Here is a 15,470-nt window from a genome sequence, read left to right on the forward strand (position 1 = left end):
GAACTAACAGCAAAAAGAAAGACAGCAGGTAATCTCAAGGATCCAGAAAGAGATTTGGAAAAATGTGACAGCCACATGCTTTATTATTTATTAAGCACTGGTTTAAAAAAGGGTTGTATCCATTGAATGGACACAATCGAAGGAGACCCACTTAAATTAATGGACATGACTAACCATTAATTCCAGTGGGTCTACTGAGTAGAACTTAGATGGATACATCCCTAAATCCCCACCAATGCCTTACAATCTAACACAGATTTTTAACAAAGGCAGAAGGCAAATCATGTCCTCCCAATACTTGAACTGTGTATTTAAATCCTCAAATTTCCAAGTCTCCCTCTTCATTTGGTGGAGGAGGGGTGGTAGTCTTTTGACCGTATCTTGGGTCATTTTGGGTCATTTAAGCAGCTGCAAATCTTGCTGAGCAAAAAAGGATATGCCACAATTGCCAACATGGTGACAAACGTCTCTAACAATAGTTAAAAATACATATCAACCAAGATCGCCTGATTCATTATAGGATTCCAGTGTGAATCACATTAGGATGAATAGACAGACAGACTGAACAACATACTTACGTTGGGACTGAAGGATGCTCCTCACTAATTCAAATCCTTCCTTGGCATCGGAAATGTCCAGTGCACCAGACTGTAGATCCTCCAGCACAGACTGGGCTGTGTCAAAGCTATCATTCATAGTGGTGATGATTACACCTGTGGGGCCCCTCTTTACCCAGCCACTGCAGTAGAGTCCTGCAAAGTGTAATAAAGAGTCAAGCAGCCTAACCAATCTGGTCTCAGGACTTCACCTCAAACAGACCGAAGCAGTGGCCATAAACCTGCACCTTTCTCCACAGCAAGGATCACTGAAGCACCTGTTCCTGACCCCAGCAAAAGGTCATTTGGGACAAATGCAGTGGCCACTCAAAGCCAATACATGCAGGCGTCACAAAGCTGGCTCCAGAAAGGCTCTGTGTTTTTGCCATGGAGTAACTAGCCTGAGGATCTCTCAACAGAAATTATCCTGGGGGTCCCAAACACCCACCCTGGCCAGTCACTCTTCAGCATACCTGTTGAAACACATCTCCACAATAACGATACCAGTCTTTACTGTGCACATGGGTGTATGGTACAACTAACCTGGTGCCCCAAGAACTCTGCCCAAATGGTTAGGGATAACACCTTGCTTGGGGTCAAAGGGTACAGCAGGGTCAATTGGGAGGCTCTTGTATCCAATGCTGCTGAGAATCAACCCACTTATCAGGTCTTCAGTGTCTCCGGTGGGAACTGCCTTAGCAGTGTCTCCTGAACCCTGTATAGTCCAGGAATGGGGGGAGGGAAGGAGAGGAGGAAAAGGACAGGGTTAGCAAGGGGCATCCTGTAATGCCAGCAAACAAACAGGCTTCTTGGCCAGGTGTGTGATCTGGGAGCCCCTGATGCTACAGCTTTCCTGAATCTAAGCAGGTATGGACTTGGTTGGGAACCCCCATCCCTGCCCCAAGATCTTCATGCAAACTGCCCTGAGGTTTCTACAAGCATCTGCAATATTTATTATTATTATTATTATTATTATTCTGTCGCAGCAGCAGAAGCAGTATCACTTTGGTTCAAAGCCTCCTCAAGTCACTAGCAATCCCGTCACCAGCACTGGCTGTGTGGACTGGTTACGTATTAGGGCGTCCTCCTATCCCGAGCTCCGAATACCAAAAGAGATGGGGAGAACTCTTTCCATGCCACTCTGCGGAAAATGGGTCCTCGGGGGGACATAGTGCCGGCTTGCCGAGAGGCTGCCATTTCGGCTGGCAGACAGCAGGCAGTTTACACTGGTGGTTTTAATTAGACTGGGAGAATAAAGCTGTCTTTAGCTTAATGCTGAAAGGCTCCTGGGGGAATCTCCAAAACTAGATGGATGCAGCAGACTTTTAGAGAGCCAGAAAGAAGCGGGAAAGTGGGGGGGGGGAGAGCTTTGGGGGGCATGGAGAGAACTTTTTGAGCTCGTACTTCCAACCTGGTGACAGCCATTCGGATCGCTCTGGCTCGCTTTCCATCAGCACCGGGCAACACTTCCAGCGGGCTGCGCAAAAACTTCAGGCTCCACTCTCGGGATGCCAAAACCCAACGGTCAGCCATCACCTCCCCAGGCTCTTCTAAAGCCGTTTTGGCCATCAACTCAGTCAGCCGCTTCCTAGGCCTGGGAACATCTGAAAATTACAAGAGCACTGCAGAAGGAAGCACAAGGGAGCCCCCCACACACACTGGGATCAGAGCTCCCTGTTGCACTACTTGGGATGCAGGTAGAAAAGATGCCGAGGAGGAGAAGGAGGAGATTCCTGTCCTACACAAAATGGGGAAAGCAGAAGAACTTCCATGGGATTCTGCCAGCCAGCAGAACATGAGAAATTGGGGTTAAGGCTCCATTAACTCAGGCAGCTGGTGCTGAGCTCACTAACAGAATGTGAGGAGCAAGGCAACAGCTCTCCCCACCCACCACCAACGCCCCACCCAACCCCTTTGCAAAAAGGGACTGCAGCCTGCCCTGGAAGCTCCCAGCTGAAGCTTTCTTTCTCATGAGCAGACCTGCTGATGGGGAAGGAGGAAACGCTCCACACAATGCCTGTCTACCCAGATACTGCAAAGAAACCTGAGAAGGAAGTTAAATACCTTGTGAAAGAGGTACTCACTTTGCCACTAAACAAAAACAAACACACACACACACAAAGCAGAAGTGGAGATGCACCACCAGGACAAGGTATAGGCTACAATTGCTGTTCTCAGAATATGCCCCAAGTGCATCTGAATCCTTAGGGTGAAAGTACACAAGATGAGAGATCTATGATAGGTTCCCCCCCAAAGGCCTTTTCTTTGCTTAAAAGCAGCTTTGGGTGTGGGGGAGGAGGAGCTGATTTAGATTGGGTCCAAGCCACTGTGGGAAAGAGAGGTCAACCCTTCTCCCTGTGTCATTTCCCCACAGCCAAAGCTGCTGTTAGCCCCCGGGGGGGGGAGAGGCACATATGTCTAGGGACCTGATGAAGGATCTTCTCCCACGTTTAGTTCGGCACTTGGGCTGCCATTTCATTTCAAGCAGAGACTGAACACACAGAAGGCTACCAAAGATCCTTTCTCAGTTTGCTAAATTTCAAGAGAAGAGAAAACTTTGGTTGCTGTGTTTGCTTTTAACTTATTCATGGGAGCAGCATTCTTTTTTTCTTTTCTCAATCCGAGGCACTTGAGATATCACGTCATGAATTTGAAATTAGGAAGATCATGTTAGCACAACTGCATAAATGCTTCAAGAAAAACAGTTTGGAATAGCTCAGCTATGAAATGGAATTCCAAATACAGTCTTTACTTTCCCTACAGCATGCTTAACCTTATAATCTCTTCCACGTAACGTCATTGCCACGCACCTTTGATCAACTCCTTCATCGCACACACCCCTCTGCTCCCCTTTTCACCTTTTTTTTGGTGATGTTCCTTCACCACTGAGAGATGAGGATGTGTAGGGAACAACCCTTAGGACAGAGCTTACTACACTCTCCCTACAGCCAGTGGATGAGAAGCCGCTGCACATCTCTGCCCCTCGGCCATCTCAAGGTTAGACACCTGTTGTTGCAGAGTGTTTCCCTCTGCAGCACTGCAGTTCATCCCAACACCACACACTTTATTATCATAAGAGACTCTCCACAGGAAACAAAGTCAAAAATAGAGGACATGCTTCGCTTGCTAAAAGACCTAGGAAACCAATCCACTTCCATTCAAGGTACAGCTGCACTGTAGCATTTATAGTGGTTGAACTGTCATGGTAACTTCCCCCCTAGAATTCAGGGAGAGGTGGGGTTGGGAGAGGGGCTGGCTCAAATTCTCCTAGAATTCTAAAAAAATTTTTAAAAAATCAGCATTCCCTTGGCCTGGATCATCATCTTCATTAACTGCTAATTTATTATTTAAAGGCACTAACTGCTGAACAAAGTGAAAACATTATCAACATAACTCTGCCATCTAAATGGAGGACACAGCCCTGGATCCCACTGGATCAGGGACATAAAGGCGGGTGAAGTGAGGATTAGAATCAAATGGATATCACACCCCCGCTTTTTGAGTCCGTGGGTACCACGCACACACATCACAACCCATTATATTGGCTGCTTCTATAGAATATCTGTTTCAAGCCTAATTTCAGCAGGGGGAGGAGGGGATCTGGTGGACACCAGGGAAGACTTCTGCAAGCACATGTGCGCCACATAAGCAACCCTGGCCATACCCCTTGCTGCATGTTCATGATATCTCCTGTATCGTGTACTTTCACTAGAATCAAGCTTTTCCTCACACCCTTGCACTCTCCCCTGGAATTGAACTGATCCCTACTGAACATGTATTTGCTTCCTCTCCTGGCCTAATCACTCAAGCCATCAGCCGCCTATCCAGTGGCAATGCCAATTTCTCAGATCCCTCACCCAGGCTGGGCCTTGCTCCTGATACAATTGCTCCTCATTTGACAAACACCATGGAGGGACAAGTGCTCTCCAATTAACATTTCACCAATCCCAGACATCATTGATTATTACTGCATTTATATCCCAGCTTTCCTCCAAGGAGTTCAAGGTGGCTTACATCATTCTCCCCATCCCTCTATTATCCTCACAAACCCTGTGAAGTTGGTTAGGCTGTGGTTAGGTATTAGTGTGTGTTAGAGCCTCAGTCCTCAAAACCCTGTATGTGCAGACTTGGCCCTGCAGCATATGATGTACTTAAAGGAAGTTCCTCTGCACATGTACAGAGTGCATTCTGTTCATCACTTCCCATTCTTATCCAACACACCCCGCTGGGATTAGAGAAGGGCTTTCAGGTCTGGACATGGCTCTGAGGAAGGCTGGAGCCACAGCAATGGCAGCACTCTTTTTAGAAAAAAGCCAGGGGCTGATTCTCACCTTTAACATCATCAACAATGCCTCTGAAGTCTGCAGGATCTAGGTGAGGTCGAGCACTAGGTAAGTTGATCATCTCCCGCAGCTCCTGAAGGTTGTCAGACAGAGAGACATTATATCTCACAATGTCATGCCTGTAAATTGCAGAAATGTGTGGGATACAGGGAGGCTGCCTTTCAGAGGTATTTTTATTAACTTACATACCACTTAGTTGTGGGTTCAGTTTATATAACCACTTAATTGCCAGTAAGAGTGCATGGTCTCAGGAAACTCACATTTCAAATACCTACAAGCATGTTTGTTTATTAAAATGAGAATAAAATGAGATAATCCCCATGTACAGCCCTGAAAATCATGGCATACATGTGCATCAAGTTCCCCATGCTCTCAGTTTTAACATCAGCACACCAAACAAAAGTGCAGAAAGCAATCTTGAGAAGTTACTTTTCATCTGCAGGTACCCCTTTTCCCACGGATTCAAAGCATGTTTTTCTACCCAGCAGGCTGGCCTCACAAGCTCAGTCACCCGAGGTGTGGAATGACAGGAATAGACAAGGGATACATGTGCAATGTGAACTTCAAGCCATCTTTTCCCTCTTCAAAACTGCCTCACAGAGTGCAGAATTTTGGCTCAGCTCTTTTTGGTATCATAACAAGCAGGGAATCCAAGACCATATAAGCTATCTTAAGCTCCAAACTGAAATTACTGACTTTGGCAGTTTTACACCAAATGTCAGATGAACTGGGGATATTTATATTGGGGGGGAAATAACCTTGCTAATGTTACATGTGGGTGGGGGTGTTTTACCTTTATGGTGAAAGCCACCTGGAGGGGACCCCTCCTCCCTATAAGGCACACCCGCTTGACTTTGCTGCAGGCCAAGGCTGCCAGCGCCTCTTCCGTGATGTCGGTTTTCTTGACAAAGGGAAGAAGAGTACAATCAGGAATTGTTGTTGTTGTGATGTGCCTTCAAGGTGACCACGACCCATGGCGACCCTATGAATCAGTGACCTCCAAGAGCATCTGTCGTGAACCACCCTGTTCAGATCTTGTAAGTTCAGGTCTGCGGCTTCCTTTATGGAATCAATCCATCTCTTGTTTGGCCTTCCTCTTTTTCTACTCCCTTCTGCTTTTCCCAGCATTATTATCTTTTCTAATGAATCCTGTCTTCTCATTATGTGTCCAAAGTATGATAACCTCAGTTTCATCATTTTAGCTTCTAGTGACAGTTCTGGTTTAATTTGTTCTAACACCCAATTATTTGTCTTTTTTGCAGTCCACAGTATAAGCAAAGGAATTAGGGGAGGCAAAAGGGGGAAAAGTCATTCAGCATGTGCTGCCACCTGCTCGCATGAATGATCCAGTCTCCCCTTCAATGCAAAGCACCTAAGTGTACACATTTGGGAGAATCAGGCACATTTTTTGGACAAATACCTAATTTTCACAGTTTAATCTGATTGGCAGTAGCACTCCGGGGTTTCAAGCAGGAGTCTCTCCCAATCCTACCTGGAGATGCCAGGAAGTGAACCTGGGGCCCTCTGCAGATGTTCTACATTTGAGCTACAGCCCCTTCTCATGCTTCTCAGATTACAGCACAGCCTTGAGTGCAGTGGAAACTCTGCCTGACATTTTGTCTATAGGGTACATTTTGAACCTCAAGAATCAAGTTCTGCGTTTGCAATAACAAATTAGTTATTTGTCATTATGTCACTTATGAATATCACTATTATTGATATCATCATCATCACCATCCCATCCTTCCTCCCAAAGGAGCCCAGGGTGGCATAGCCAAAGGCTTCTGTCCTTTCCTGATCACCAGTCACTTGGAATTTACGAGAAAAAGCTGCAATTTACACAATGTGTACCAATCAGAAACTATGCGTTGCATCCAATGAAGTCACCTTGTTAGTATAAGGACCTCCAGCTGCACATCAGGATTTCCTCACCCCTCCCTGTGCCAGTCCCCCCACAGAAGTGTTGAATATTGCAGGTAGAATCAACCAGATTAGCCATAGAGACACATACTACTTGAATAGCTAATTCTGCTTCCAGGCATTCTGGGATTACTTGCCCAGCATTAACTAGAAATCTTCTAGTTGAGCTTTTACTTGAAATCTTTGCAGCAGGGAGGGGGAAGGGAGAGCTTTGCTGAAGTATGATGAAAGGTCAGCAGCACAAAACTAAAAGCACAATTTGACGGGGGGGGGGGAGGGAGAGAAGTCCCAACAGGGAACATCTCTGGAGCTTCCAATTCGTGTTAGCTCTCCTGTGCTAGCACAGCAAAGCTGTTGGACTACAAGCCCAACAGGGCTCATCACAGTTCTCCACTGCTGTTGCATTGTTTTGCAGACATAAAAGAGGCTGCAGATACTCAGATGCTTTTGCCCAAGGCAGAATAAACTCCAGTTCAATCAGGGCCTCATAGCTGGATTTAGTCTAGATGGATGGCAAAAGAAAGACTGACTGTAGTCACTGGACAGTGAGCAGATAAAACTCAAGGATCCACCAGTTGGAGGTGGCAGCAGGAGCGGGGAGGTCCTGACCACCATACATGAAAGACAAACTGAGGCTGCTCCCTTGTGCTTATGGTTCCAAAGAACACAATGTTACAGGAGTTGCACCTATCGTACACATAAGGTCAAGGTAGGCATGTCAAAACTCTCCTTCTCTACATGTGGCATGTGCACACGCGCATGCACGCACGCACGCACACACACACACACACACACACACACAGAGTTTCCCCCATATGCAATACTATTTTTGTTCTTTTTTTAAAAGGGCATCCCTTCCTTCATTTCCTTTAGGATGGAAGAATCTTAGAAGACCTTTCTCATAATCTCTCAGCAGGAGTGGGCCACACTCCCTTGTGGACAACCTTCCTAGGGCCACATACCAGTGGTGGGTATGGCAACAATGGGTGTGGCCAGACACACACCACTCTCCAATCCAGGCAAGTAAGGGGAATTATTACACATTCCAGCCAAGTAAAATTGTTCGAGGAGAGTGCAGTGCAGGACCAGTGAGGAGCGTGGCTTGAGGAAGGGGCTTGGCCTAGGCAGTCCCAAAGGCCAGATAGAGAGGAGGGCCACATTTGGTCCTGAGATTTCCCACCCTGCTCTATTTATTTATTTATTTATTTACATTTGTATACCGCCCCATAGCAGAAGCTCTCTGGGCAGTTTACAACAATTAAAAACATTAAAAACAAATATACAAATTTAAAAACAATTTTTAAAAAGATTTTTTAATCTAGACTCTGTTTATTGTGACTGACAACATATTTACAGTACTGTATAGAGCTTCGTTGTTATGGGGCAAGTAACGAATAAATAATATGCTATGTCTGTGAGTGTGAGATAAAGAGTGCCATAAATGCAAAGTGTTCTGCCTTCCTAAGGCAGAAGAGAAAGAGACAAAACACACGATGAAGAAAAAGGAGAGGGAAAGGGGAGGTTACCTTCTCTAAATCTCCTCCTTGTAAGAGAGAAGGCAAGAAACTATGCATTTAATATATTTAAAAAGCAGCAGAAGGCAAGACAAAAATTATCAGTTTTGCCTGTGACGGTGTGTCAGCCCAACTACTGGTGGATTTAAGTAGACACACATTAAGGAAATGAGAGAATTGATTTGCTCATGTCACATTTCTTATCCTCCTGAAAAGCAACAACCTGTCTCATGCACATAGAGCAATACACTGCTGTGATCCTATAAGATCCCTTAAGCACCCCCCCAAACTCCTTTAGTGGCAGATGCAGGATTACAACCTCCCCACAGGGCTAAGCAGGAGCACAGCTCTTATCTGCAAGGCGGGAATCCAACAAGCTGGCTGCAGTCATGTAACTGCTTTTAATTAGAGATTCTGTCGAATTCTACCTCGATGCAAGACCCCTTCATTGACCTAGATGGGATTTTTTTGGTGGTTTTACATGAAGCCTTTACTGCCTCACACTTCCGGCACCTTATATCACTTCTGGTGCTTGTTCCTGACTTACCCGAAGTATTTCAAGAGGCGATAAGAGAATCCGGGCAACGTCCAGAGCCACATTCCCATGCCCTAGGACCACGGCAGTCTCACAGCTCAGGTCTGGTTTCAGCTACAAAGGGAGAGAGATTCTTCACAACAATCACTTCAGTCATCTCTCTCAGCCTTATTATATGCCAGAGAGGGTATATTCTTCACCCTGTGCGAGTATACTTTGCTTCCCCTTAACCCCCCTCCGGTAGACACTTCCCATGCCTCTTAGGCCCATAATACCTCAGGGACCAGCTGAGGGACCCATTTCACACCTCCACTTTATTAGGTCTCTCCTCACAAAAGTGGCTTAGGCAAGCCACCATTTCCAAGCCATGTGCAATATTATACAGTCACAAGAGTGCCTGTATACTATATAGTCAGCATGGATTTTTCGTATTCCGTCATGTTAAATTGAAAATACCCCCATGCCATTCTGACGCTTTCCATAAGCTCATTTCAAAACAAAACCTTACAAAACTTATAGTCCTGAACTCAGAAACACTTGCTTAAATTTTCATGGTGATACACAAAACAGTCAGAGAATCGAGAGTTCAAAGTGTGAAAAGAGAGGAAAAACCCAGACCCCTTTTGGACTTTTTTCCGTCACAGTTCTCATAATTTCTTGAAATTAATTAAAAATCAGCCATATTCACAGAGTACCTGTAATCCTATTACTGACCTTGCCCCATCCTCTGACCTTCATCTTGTGCAGTTAAAAGTTTAAAACGGATTTTTAATCAATTTCATACATTTAGCATTGAACTCAGTGATAAGGCAGGGCACGCTCAGTAAGAGCCAAAAGCCAGACTCACAGCTGCTGGGCTTGCCTAATCAGGGGGCTACACCCACACCCAACCTTTATTTCACTTTACAGTCATGGCTTCCCCCAAAGAATCCTGGGAAGTGTAGTTTATGAAGGCTGCTGAGAGGAGACTCCTATTCCCCTGACAGAGCTCCAGTGGCCACAGTGGTTTAACAGTCAGCCACTCTGACTGAAGCTCTGTGAGGGGAACAGGGCGTCTCCTAGCAACTCTCAGCACCCTTCAGTAACTATATTTCCAAGGATTCCTTGGGAGAAGCCATGATTGTCTAAAGTGAAATAAAGGTCTGTTGTGGATGTGGCCAGAGACAGCTTTGGTTTAAATTTGGGTGGGAGGCTATATGTGCCTGCTATAGAATAAAAAGGTGGGGGGAACCCTGAAAAAGAATGATACTGCTCACAATGTTTTCCTTTTGGAAAGGAAAGGGGCTTCCTTCTGCCCAGTGCCCACCTATCCAATCTCCTCTCCTCCCCCTCCCCCCTCCTCCCTGCCCCTCCCCTTCCTGCACTCCTCCCCACCTCTTGCCCAGGTTCTTGGAGACCAGGGTTCAAATCCCCACACATCCATGAAGCTCAGTGGGTAACCTTGGGATAGTCACTGCCTCTCAGCCTCAGAGGAGGGCAATGGCAAACCACCTCTGAATACCACTTACCATGAAAACCCTATTCATAAGGTCGCTATAAGTCGGAATCGACTTGAAGGCTGTCCATCAAGTATGATTGCACAAGGGTAAATCCCACTGAACTCAAAAAGCATGCAAATGATCAAACCTGCCCTCCCCTCCTCCTCCCTCCTATCCCCTCCCTCTTGCTCCTTCCCTCTCCCTTCCTTCATCCCTCCTTTCCCCTCCCCATCCCCTTCCAATCCCCCCTCTTCCTTCCGCTCCCCCCCCCACGGTCAGTTTTACCTATACTAAGCATGACTGCATGGGAGTAAATCCCATTGAATTCAATAAGCACGCAAATGACTAAGCCTGCCCTCCCCTCCTCCTCCATCCCATCACCTCCCTTTTGCCCCTTCCCCTTCCCTCCCCCTTTCTTCACCCCTCCCCCTTCCCTTCCAATCCTTCTTCCCCCTCCCCTTCCAATCCCCTCCCCTCCTCCTGCTTCCCTCTCTTCCCCCCTACTCTCCGCTCCCCCTTCTCCTCCCCCTGGTCAGTTTTACCTATCCTAGCCATGATTGCACAGGAGTAAATCGCACTGAACTCAATAAACATGCAAAAGATCAAGCCTGCCCTCCTACTCCCCCTCCTGCCTGCTCCTATCCCCCATGGTCAGTTTCACCTATCCTAAGCATGATTGCAGGGGAGTAAATCCCACTGAACTCAATAAGCATGCAAATGATCAATCCATTCTCAGCAAGCTTGCACAGGATCCGATTTCTTACCTACCAGGTTAAAAAGCAGAGAAATTCACTAATAGGCAAAAAACCCCTTGCAGTTTAAGAACATACCTATAGTCAACATATATTTTTATCAAACTTTAAAAAGCAGGGAAATTGGGCAGCTATAGTGAATGCACCAGGGGAGCAGAAGAACTGACCTCCTCTCTGAGATATTGGACTGCCCTACAAATTTGTCAAAATGCAAACACCATTTGGGTTGGTCTTTCACAGTCTAATCCACTTCCTGTGTAGCTTGGAAGAATTTGGTAACATGTGCCTCTGAGCATATGGTGAGGGGTGGAAACACCTGCAATGAGCCGTAATAACAGAATCAAGACATGTGCTATACTGATCTTGTTTTAGCAGGGAGGAAGCAACAATATTAAAACAGTTGATATTGTTCAGATAGTCACTTTAAATATGTTGGATTTTCTTTGCAAATTTAGTGAAGTTCCCTATAGTAAATCATTTTCTTTTGCTTCTGTTTCTGTGAAGTTGTGAAGTACAGCAACGCTAAAAAAAAGCTCCAAAAACAATTGTGGAATAATGGCACTGACTATTCTGTAGAATAGTTTCCAATGGACATGAGGAGTGTCTCAGTTTGCACAAGATAAAACAGTGGGAGGTGAAACCTATTCTAGCAATATTGTAGGCGTGCTCTATGTTTTTAAATTGACCATGCCACCTTCCCTTAAGTGGAGTACTTAAGCATAGCAAACTATGGGCAGGCCAAGTTTGTTTTTTCCCAACAGCTAGATTCATTGCTTAAGTAGCAACACATTGCAATCAGTCTGATTTTACATCAAACTGCAGTTTCAGATTCAACTGTTAATGCGCCCAAAATAGAAATAGAGCATAACCTCCAGTTTGAAACAGAAAAGGCTGTCTTCACCATCAAATGACATTGACCAATAACAAGGCTTTGAAATTAACAAACATAAATTTGACACAGATTTCTAGGATGAATAATGAAATATAATTTTCTAGGTTAGATTCTCTGTGGAAACAGTAGTAACACAGAAAAGAAGCAAAGTAAGAAGAACATCAACAAACATACAAAAATGTAATTCTCCATCTTTGGAGATGGCAGGTGTTGCCACCACTCACCATAGGCACTCACCAGAGGCACCCAATTCTTCCAAGCTACACAGGAAGTGGACTGGACTGTGAAAGACCAACGCAAATGGTGTTTGCATTTTGACAAATTTGTAGGGCAGTACAATATCTGAGAGAGGAGATCAGGTCTCCTGCTCCCCTGGTGCATTCACTATAGCTGCCCAATTTCCCTCCTTTTTAAAGTTTGATAGAAATATCTGTGGACTATAGGTACGTTCTTAAACTGCAAGGTTTTTTGCCTGTTAGTGAATCAGGATATAATGCTCATCACACAGGTTATAAGGTGGCCCAAACGTTTTATTGCCTACACACGAGTAGAAAAGAAATGTCCCATGTGAAGTGCCCTTGCCTTTTCCCCATCCCAAAAGCAGAAATGTCCTTTCTAGATTTCCTCATGACACTTCCAAGAGAGCAAGCCAGCTAATCCTCTCTTACAGACATGCAAATTGTTCACATTTGTAAATTTAAGGAGGACTTAATTTGATGTCTGCTAATCTTTTTCAATTGCAGGCCTTTCAGCCAGCCACTAATCTGAAGCTAGATGGCTATGTTGGAACACATGGAAAGCTTAGGGGGGTGGTGGAAAGGGGAACCTACATCCTTACATCTCTGTTCTCAGGCAGGCCATTGTACCATCCCACAAATGCTCTGGCGGTATAGACTCCTGCAAGGTCCTCCCCTGGAATCCCAAGGGTTCGATTGTCCTCGGCTCCATAGCTCTGCAGGGAAAGAGGGAGGAAGCCAAGTACACTTTACAGCTGGGAGGAGGTGTTTGCAGCCATGCACTCACTTCCTCAACTTAAACCATCATCATCATTTATTACCCACTCTTCACCCAAAAGTTCCAGGGCAGATTACAACAATTTTAAAATACAGCATTAAAAACAATCTAAAATCCCCAAAATAGGTTGGTTCCTAAAAGTAGACATCTCATGTGTCAAAGGCCAGGGTAAAGAGGTTTGTCTTCAGCATTCGCCAAAAACTGTACAGCGAACGTGCCAGATGCACCTCAGTGGGGAGGGAGCTCCACAACTTCAGGGCTGCCACAGAGAATGCCCTCTCCCAGGCCGCCACCACCCCTGAGCTGCGGAGGGTGGCAGAACTACCAAAAGGGCCTCCTCTGCTGATCTTAACACCCAAGAGGATCTGTAGGGAAGGAGGGAGTCTCTCAGATACTTGGGGCCTGAGAAGTTTAGGGCACTGTTCTTCAACCGTGGGTCCCCAAATGTTGATGGACTACAACTCCCATCAACCCTGACCATTGACCATGCTGTCTGGGGATGATGGGAGTTGTACTCCAACAACATCTAGGAATCCACGGTTGAAGAACAGTGGTTTAGGGTTTTAAACACTAGTGTGAGCACCTTGAATTGAACCCAGAAAAGAAATTAAATTCACAGACAATATTAGCTGTAGCAAGGAAGGGAGTACAAAGACCACAAGCCATACTGCTCCCATCTTTTTTCTCCCTCTTGGCTAAAGGCAGCAGAGGAGGAACAGGCTTAAAAGGGAAAATGAAGGACCATGGCTCAATAGCAGAGCATCTGTATTGCATGCAGAAGAGCCCAGCCTCAATCCACAGCATCTCCAAGTAGGGCTGGGAAAGCCTCCCAATCTGAAAGCCCGGAGGGGCACTGCCTGTCAGTGTAGACAAGATAGAGCTAGATGGACCAATGGCTTGACTCTGTATAAAGCAGCTTCAGATGATCCTAATGTATCCCAACTGGGCTCCCAGCAGCTGCTTTTGATCAAAGAAAAAGAACATAAGAACATAAGAAGAGCCTGCTGGATCAGGCCAGTGGCCCATCTAGTCCAGCATCCTGTTCTCACAGTGGCCAACCAGGTGCCTGGGGGAAGCCCGCAAGCAGGACCCGAGTGCAAGAAAGAGGTCATGAATAGTCTGCCCACCCATCAGAGTAATATCAGAAGAGACTAATTCAAATTAGAAGCCAATGAAAATGTGCTCATGTAACTAGACACTCCTTACTGGGCAGCTTGCTGGTGAAGTATTAAACCATTTGAGGCTGGGTGGTATAAATACTAGAATACAATTATTTTTAAACAGCAAATAACTGAGAAGAGAAAATAAATGCCATAAACCAGATTTGAACTTCACGCCGTTCCTCAAGACTCCATTTCAAGACTTCCTTATGGAAGCTCCATGTAAAATTCCTTCCTAACTCACTGCGCTACAGGTGACCGCAGTTAGTGAATGTAGTGCATTACAGTCTCCAAGGAAGAACAGAAATGACTCAGAGATTTGAGATTAGGGCTGTGGTAGAAATTCACCCAATTCAGATTTGGTACCAAATTTTTCAATTAATTCGCTGATTCTCTATAATTGCAGATCAGATTTTTATGTAGCAATTTTCTGCAGCTATGTTCAAAAATGTTTTTTTTAAAAAAATCCACCTTTAAAACATCAATATTAACAATAATTTTACCAATATTTCCTTTAAAATTAGTGATATTACTATCAATAATTTTTGAAAAGAGGAAAAAAGCATTGGTAAAAGCAGGGCTAGCAGACAAAGAATGAACTCGAATCGGTTGACAGAATGCTTTTGAACTAGCACTGGCGAAAGATCCTATCCCTAATTTAGACCATCAACTCTTGTTGCTATCTTTCTATAGTTTCTTGCTTCAGTTTGGGAATGGGCCACCACTGACAATTTTGTAACCGTTTCTGTTTTACACAGAACCACCGCTTACCGCATGGCTGGTCATAGGAACATGGGAATCTGCCTTAGTTTGGGCCAGACCATTGCTCCATCTAGCTCAGTACTACCTGCACTGACTGGCAGCAGCCCTCCCTGGTTTCAGATGGGGGACATTCCTAGCCCTACCTGGAGATGCCAGGGATTGAATGGGTGGTCTTCTGCATGCAAAGCAGATGCTCTGCCTCTGAGCTATGGCCCTTCCCAAAGGAATTCCCTGGGACCCATCTATGCTTATTAAAGAGAACCAGTGCGGTACAATGGGCCAGTGGCAGGCTAGGACTGGGAATCTCCATGTTCAAATCCCCGCTCAGCCACGAAGCTTAATGGATGGCCTTGAGTCAGTTGCATTTTCTCTCAGCCGAACCTAGTTTACAGGGTTGGGAAGAGAACCATGTAAGTATCCTTGAAGCCCCTGTAATAAAGACAAAGGCTGTTTAAAGACCCTCAGCCAAGCATAAGCAGAGGCCAAGAGAGATCAACTAAATGG

The 15,470-nt window shown here is 45.4% G+C and overlaps 1 protein-coding gene across 2 annotated transcripts in view; it reads right to left on the reverse strand.

Annotated features, from left to right (window-relative positions):
* Positions 1–15,470, reverse strand: part of FDXR (ferredoxin reductase) — a 45,886-nt gene that overhangs the window by 5,155 nt on the left and 25,261 nt on the right. Inside the window, exons 5-11 of one of the 2 annotated variants that reach the window (XM_061616101.1) lie at positions 12,869–12,982; positions 8,921–9,022; positions 5,733–5,840; positions 4,928–5,012; positions 2,001–2,200; positions 1,140–1,311; positions 579–752 (exon numbers count right to left, since the gene is read on the reverse strand). In XM_061616101.1, the coding sequence (XP_061472085.1) occupies positions 579–752; positions 1,140–1,311; positions 2,001–2,200; positions 4,928–5,012; positions 5,733–5,840; positions 8,921–9,022; positions 12,869–12,982 (955 nt within the window). The remainder of the gene's footprint in view (positions 1–578; positions 753–1,139; positions 1,312–2,000; positions 2,201–4,927; positions 5,013–5,732; positions 5,841–8,920; positions 9,023–12,868; positions 12,983–15,470) is intronic. The other variant, XM_061616102.1, reaches the window with a different exon arrangement.

Source organism: Rhineura floridana, chromosome 3 (assembly GCF_030035675.1).
Source record: "Rhineura floridana isolate rRhiFlo1 chromosome 3, rRhiFlo1.hap2, whole genome shotgun sequence".
Lineage (NCBI taxonomy): Eukaryota > Metazoa > Chordata > Lepidosauria > Squamata > Rhineuridae > Rhineura > Rhineura floridana.